This window comes from Octopus bimaculoides, chromosome 4, assembly GCF_001194135.2.
Source record: "Octopus bimaculoides isolate UCB-OBI-ISO-001 chromosome 4, ASM119413v2, whole genome shotgun sequence".
Lineage (NCBI taxonomy): Eukaryota > Metazoa > Mollusca > Cephalopoda > Octopoda > Octopodidae > Octopus > Octopus bimaculoides.
The window spans coordinates 118,924,950-118,932,725 of record NC_068984.1 but is presented as its reverse complement, the minus strand read 5'-3'; the positions used below and the strand labels follow the sequence as shown (position 1 = coordinate 118,932,725).

At 34.1% G+C, this 7,776-nt stretch overlaps 1 protein-coding gene across 1 annotated transcript in view; it reads left to right on the top strand.

Annotated features, from left to right (window-relative positions):
* The window catches only part of LOC106874852 (synaptotagmin-1), a 43,597-nt gene that overhangs the window by 19,537 nt on the left and 16,284 nt on the right, over positions 1–7,776 (top strand). The window contains exon 5 of the mRNA XM_014922741.2: positions 1,445–1,562. Within this exon, the coding sequence (XP_014778227.1) occupies positions 1,445–1,562 (118 nt within the window). The remainder of the gene's footprint in view (positions 1–1,444; positions 1,563–7,776) is intronic.

The following is a 7,776-nucleotide window of genomic DNA, read 5'->3' as shown; positions in this document are numbered from 1 at the left end:
TATATATATATATATATATATATATATATATATAATCCTACTGTATTTTTATAATTAAATATTATTAGGAATTGTATAAAAAAAGAATTAATTGTGTATTGTAGAAGTACAAGTAATTTATTGCATGTAAATTTTAACAACAAAATCTTATATGGACCCTCCGTAAGGGTCATATGGACCCTAGTTGAGAATCACTGGGTTAAATGTTTAAAACATATAAAAGAAGGGCAGTGTCTACAACCTTTTGTACAGGGCCTCTGAGACAAAAAATAAGCAGAAACATGATTGGTGAATTGTTCTTAGATTGGCAAACTAGTCTGGATGTTCACAATGTAGTGGACTCTGCTAGAAACATTCAAGGGCCGATGAATGCAGTCTACCATCAAAAATGGGTAGAGTCCATTTAAAGGCATACTGTACAGTTTCCATTTTCCATCTACTTAATTTTACTTGCAAGGTTCGGGTCAACTTGAGGTTATGTCAGTAGACAATTAACAAAAGTGGTATGCATTTTTCTGAAAGTTATGAGGGTGGGGGAAGGGGATCACTAGTGTTGGTATGCCGGCTTAGGTTGGCCGGGGGCTTCAACAAGACACTTACCCAAAGTAACACTGAGATCTAATGCTTGTGAAACAAACTTCTACACTCATTTTCCACACAGTACAACTGTTGTCCATGCGCCAAAAGTGGAGTTTCTACATGGTCATCTGGCAAACCCGACTGAAAGTACACCCCTAGAAAGAAAAGTAAACAAAACACACCTTGTGGTTTATGGCGAGAACGCCTTTGGTCACAAAGACTACTAGGTCAAGGCGACCTGGGCTGAAACAATATCAACAAAACATTTGTTGTTTTGCATGCGTTAACGAAAGATCAACTGCGTGGTCTTATTCGATCTCTAGATATTACAGCTAAACCCCTGAATCACACATTCTTACTAAAAAGAAAAAACAAACAAACAAACATAATAATAAAACAAAGGTAAGGCACGATGTAGTCGTGCATACACTGTCTGAAAGGTAGATAAGATGGTAATGGCTAGAAGACTTTCATCACAGCATTGCTCGATCAGGATCTACTTGAGACTGAGCAAAAATACTATTGTTCTGTACGTGAAGCAAGAAGGGTAGTTCTCACGGGGACAGAGCCATGAGAAGCCAAATATAAGAGATGAATAATAATGTCGCCATTCACAGCTTCCCAAGCTGTGACAACTTTATTTCGTACCTTATTATGTAATCTATTCATGTATCACTCTTTGTTTTACACTGACATTTCATCTGCTTCCTATTTCTTCCTTCTGTCAATCTCATTCATTTGCAAAGACTCTCTCTCTCTCCCTCACAGTGTGCTTCTCTCATTCTTTTTTTTCTTCTCTTCATTAAATACAATTTATACTTTGTCCTATGAATTGTTTTGTACAAAAGCTCTTTTCTTTTGACAGGATTCCCTCGGCGAGGCATACATATGTCTGACGTACTTACCGACAGCTGAAAAACTATACTTCAAGTTAACACAGATAACTGGTCTGCCGGTATTAAGTAAAGAGACAAATTGTACAGGTAACAAAGACAATATTTTATGATATTGTTACATTCTAAACGTTCTTTCTCCACCACCACTACCCTTCTCTCTCTCTCTCTTTCTCTCATTTTCCCACCTCTCTCCCTCTTCATACATACATACATGCATACATATACACACACACACACACACACACACACACACACACACATATTAATTTATCCATGTTATACAAAATCATTTCACTTAACCCTGGAGTTTATACCTTTATAAGTAGGCTGTAATATCCTTGGCACTTATGGGAATTTTTGCTACCCTGGTAACTATTTATTTATTTTTCCTTGTTATTTGTACACATTGAAAAAATACATACATACATACATATATATATATATATATATATATATATATATATATATTATGGAGATGTACTTGCATAGCAAGTGACCTGATCTGAGATCGTGTGCTGAAATGAAAACAATTGCAGCATGGAAGGTATTTATAAGCCATTTAAGAAACACACAAACACCGTTAGATTCACTTCAACATTTAAGTTTAATTTGCCAAAATATTTTCATCACTTTGAGACTGCGACCTGTTCATTGACAAAATTCAGCACGGAATTTTGTCAGTCTACAGGTCATGGTCTCAAAGCGACGAAAATATTCCGGGAAATTAAATTTAAATGTTGAAGTGAATCTAACGGTTTTTGTGTGTTTCTTAAATGACATATAAACACCTTCCATGCTGCAATTGTGTATATATGTATATATACATGTGAGATTCATAACACAGCAGGAGTCATGAATGAAATAAATTTAAATATTGGAAACCCTAGCTGTGAAAGAAAAAAACAATACAAGCACATTAAAACAATGATAATAACAATCTTTTCTATTATAGGAACAAGTCCTGAAATTTGGGGGGGAAGGTGGTTAGTTGATTACATTGACCTCAGTATGCAGCTGGTACTTATTTCATCGACCCCAAAAGGATGAAAGGCAAAGTCAACCTTGCCAGAATGTTAACTCAGAACACAAAGATGGGCAAAATGTCTGGTCTACTAATGGTTCAACAAACTCACTGCCTTAATAATAATGATAATAATAATGATAATAATAATAATAATGATAATGATAATAATTTCAAATTTTGGTGCTGGGCCAGCAATTTTGGGGAGGGAGTAAGTCAATTACATCGACCCCCAGTACTCAATTGGTACTTCTTTTATTGACCTTGAAAGGATGAAAGGCAAAGTCGTCCTTACCAGAATTTGTACTCAGAACATAAAACCAGATGAAATGCTGCTAACCATTTTGTTTGGTGTGCTAATAATTCTTATTTCTTTATTGCCCACAAGGGGCTAAACATAGATGGGACAAACAAGGACAGACAAAGGGATTAAGTTGATTACATGGACCCCAGTGCGTAACTGGTACTTAATTTATTGACCCCGAAAGGATGAAAGGCAAAGTTGACCTTGGCGGAATTTGAACTCAGAACGTAAAGACAGACGAAATACCGCTAAGCATTTCACTCATTGTGCTAACGTTTCTGCCAGCTCAGTGCCTTAATAATAATAATAATAATAATAATAATAATAATAATAATAATAAAAATAATAGTTATAATAATAATAATAATAGTTATAATGATAAGCCTGATAATTTCTGGTAAGCAAGAATGGTATTGGCTCTAACAGCAGATTCTGTTACACATTTGACAAAACAATAGATCATCTCATTTCAGGATGTCCTGTGCTGACATCAAATGAATACAAAAATTGCCATGGTAGGGTAGGACATTATTTACATTGGAAAATATGTGAACACTACAAATCAGCACTCCTACTAGCTAATATGAATGTCATCCTGAGCCAGTCATTGAAGGTAAAAATGTCACCATCTGGGATTTTCCAGTCAATACTGACAGAACATACCAGGCTAATTGATCAGACATAATTATTAAAGACAGGGAAGAAGATACTTGTAGACTAATAGATGTAAGTGTTCCCACTGATAAAAATATATCAGTAAAGGAATTTGACAAACTTAATAAATATAAGGACCTGGAAATTGAAATACAAAGGATGTAGCATCTTAAAGCAAAAACTGTTCCTGTTATTGTAGGTGTCCTTGATATAATTAAAAAAAGGGATGTCAGAAACATCTAGACAACATCCCAGGAGAACCATGTCTCACAGAAATTCAAAAGATCATGCTGACAAGTACTGCCCACATCCTTAGAAAAACCCTATCAATTTAAATGTTTGTATTGTATTATATGGAGGTATTTTGCTACTGCTCTCCCCAGGCTTTCAGTTATACTGTAACATTTCTTAACTTTCACCTGCCTTAGGGCACTGGGTAATATCTCTTAACCTTCACTTGCTCTAGGGAACAAGTGATTGAAACAAACATGCAAACTGAAAGTAAATAACAACAACAACAATAATAATAATGATCAATGCTCAACTAGCACTTGAAAGTATCAGCACTCTCCTACCAATATGGCTAAAAAAGATTGGTGTAAGTGTGAAGGGAGAACACCTACAAAAATCAGCATTGTTTAGAACTGCAAGAATTCTTCATAGGGTTCTTGAAGCATGACCATTAAACAAGTGTCACCTTAGTCTGTTGGCTGTGAACAGCTGACACTTTCTATCATACCCAACAAAATAAGCTGTGAGTTTTCGTATAATAAAAATAATAATAATAATAATAATAAGTCAAGACAAAGAGCACGATTCGATTGTATAGATATTTTATTTGAACAATATTTCAACAGTACGTCTGTCTTTGTCAAGTTCAAAATAAGAGGTGATTAAAAATTTAAAATTTCAGAAATTTAAACGTAAAGTATGAACGAGAGTAACCAGCGTCCATACGTTGATGGAATGACATCATCAGTTTTTAAGTTTTATAACAGGCAGAAAGAAAGAAAAAAATAGAAAAAGGAAGATGACAGAAAAAAAAGGAAAGAAAAAAAGAGAAAGAAGAATATTCAATCAAATAGTTTTGTATAAATTTGATGATATTCTCCTGTCATCTTATTCATTCCTCCAGGGCGTGATGTTAATAACCCGCAAACATATTTCTCCTCATACATTCTGAGAAATAATAATAATAATCCTTTCTACTATAGGCACAAGGCCTGAAATTTGTGTGAAGTGGGTAAGTCAATCACATTGATGCCAGTATTTGACTGGTACTTAATTTAGCCAATTAAATCAACCCCGGCACTCAGCTGGTACTTACTTTATTGATCCTGAAAAAGACAAAAGACAAAGTTGACCCTGGCAGCATTTGAACCCAAAACATAAAGATGGATGAAATGCTGCTAAGTATTTTGTCCGGCATGCTAATGATTCTGCCAGCTCGATGCCTTACAGCTTATCAAAATATTGCTAGCCTCCACCAGCAAGAAGAAATGCTGCACTGGATGATCTGAGCAACACAAAATTAACAATATCATTCAAATTCACTACAGGACATCTACAGTAGTAGATTTCAACACAAGATATATGAGATGATAATAAGATCAATACTATATAAGCTTGGACATTTTTACTTATAATGATCCAGTGTAACTAGATATACATGACCAACAGCTTAATTAGTATGTGTTAGTGTTAGTGACGGCAACTCCTATTGTCGATGATGATGATGATGATGCTATCCCTGCTGTATATCCTGAAGGTCATGTTTAGTTGCATACAGTTATTATAAGATAATTAATTATTCAGCTAATTATTTATCAAAGTAGGCGCTACCCTGTTTATAGTACTTATAAGAGACTTCATTCAGAATAGTAACAAAAGAAAAAGACAACAAATAATGAAAGGAAATAAACTATTATACATACAACTAATGTCTAAAATGTCTGATATGTGTTGTCAATATGATTATGAGTATTATTTTACTATACAGCTGCCAGTATGGCTGTGTAGGTAAGAAGTGTAACTTCCCAAATCATGTGATTTTGGGTTCAGTCCCAATGCATGACAACACCTTGAGCAATGACCTCGAAGACAACAAATTTCCAGTAATTTAATTTTTAGTAATTAAAAGAAATCAGAAGCTCCGTTCAAAGCAAAAAAAAGTACAAAACACATCTGAAAAGCATTTATGTTGTGTACTCAAATCTTCAAGAGCTATGTATGACCATAGAGAAATATTACCTTGCTTGAAAACAGGTAAACGTTGATGAAAGTAAGGGCATCTGGCTGTAGAAAATCTGCTTCCAAAAAAATTCTATCTGAGCCATGCAAATGTAGGAAATTAGATGTTCAGATAACAATGACGACAATGATGATGATGATGATGACACAATTAAAAAAAATTCATCTCCAAAGATGAAGCTAATAATCCGAATCATGAACGTATAATTATGTAAATGGGAGTAAATTCATTATTATTTTTTTCTCACCAACAAATTTGATTGTTTCAGAGAGAGAGAGAGAGAAATTATATTTCAGCTTTTATGCCTATCTCACATATTTCCTGTAAACAATTTTGTTTCATTTGTCTGAAGAATTACTGATCTGCATTAATGAATAGCAATTACAAATACAATTTAGACTTGGATTTAATCAAGTACTTTGTGTTGATGCCAAGATAATATTGATATAACTTCTACTTAAGGATTCATTTCCTTTAGTTGGAATCTACCTGTCAGCAGCCTACTCTGTAACCAGACATGTATCTATATACTTAGGCTGAACACATAGACATGTTTTACAGCATGTGCACACATTTGCGTTCTTTTATTCTTTTGTTTGTTTCAGTCATTTGACTGTGGCCATGCTGGAGCACTGCTTTTAGTCGAACAAATTGAGCCCAGGACTTATTCTTTTGTAAGCCTAGTACTTATTCTATCGATCTCTTTTGCCGAACTGCTAGGTTATGGGGACGTAAACACGCTAGCATCAGTTGTCAAGCAATAGCAGGGGGACAAACACGGACACACAAATATATACATATATATATATATATATATATATATATATATATATATATATATGACAGGCTTCTTTCAGTTTCTGTCTACCAAATCCACTCACAAGGCTTCGGTTGGCCGGAGGCTATAGTAGAAGACACTTGCCCAAGGACTGAACCCGGAATCATGTGGTTTAGAAGCAAGTTTCTTACCACACAGCCACTCCTGTGCCTAATTTATATACACATGTTAATGATTAAATGCATATATATGAATACACTCAAACACCCATTTATATATTCATATATATGTGTGTATATATATTATATCTGTCTCTGCCTATATCTATATCTATCTGTCTGTCTGTATATATGTATATTTGTATGTCTGTATATATTAACAGCAGATATATATGTATAAATATGCGCGCGTGCACACACACACACACACACACACACATGCTATCTCTTGCTCTGTCTCCCTCTCTCTTTCCTTCTCTCTATATATGTACTGAGAGTGAGAGAGAAGGAGAGAGAAAGAGAGTGAGTGAAAGAAAGACTGATATAGATATTTAGATATATAAACATCCAAATATGCATGCTTATGTACATGCATACTTATATATATATATATTATACATATAATATATATATAATATATATTTTTAAATATATATATACACACACATGCACACACACACTCACACTCACACACACACACACACACACACACACACACACACACACACATCCATTTAACTTAATTATCATTGTTTTATCTTTGATCTCCCTCAGGTAATGAGATCAAGTAGCAGTTAGTAAGTTTTTCATTGTAAGCTTGCTATTAATCATCTCAAAATTGTCTTTTACTAAACATAAGATAGTATTGTAACCCACTACCAGAGTAAATTACATAAATTCTGGTTTTAGACATTAAGCATCAATTTGAAATTCTAACCGTATAGCTGAGTGGTTAAGGAAATCACTTTGTAACCATGCGACTTTGGAAACCATTCCACTGCGCAGTATTACAATAGACCTGAGTCAGCCAAAGTTTTAAGAATGAACTTTGTTAGACGGAAACTGTGGAAATTTAATCGATGGAAGCTGTGGAAATTTGTTAGAATGATTGTTTTTATTTTTGGGTGATAGACTTAACACATTACCTAGATTATCACTTTCTATGGCATATATATTCCCCTCCTGGATGGGATGCTAGTCCATTGCAGGAAACTCATTTTTGCCAGATGTATATATATATATCTATATCTATATATATATATATATATATATATATATATATATATATATATAT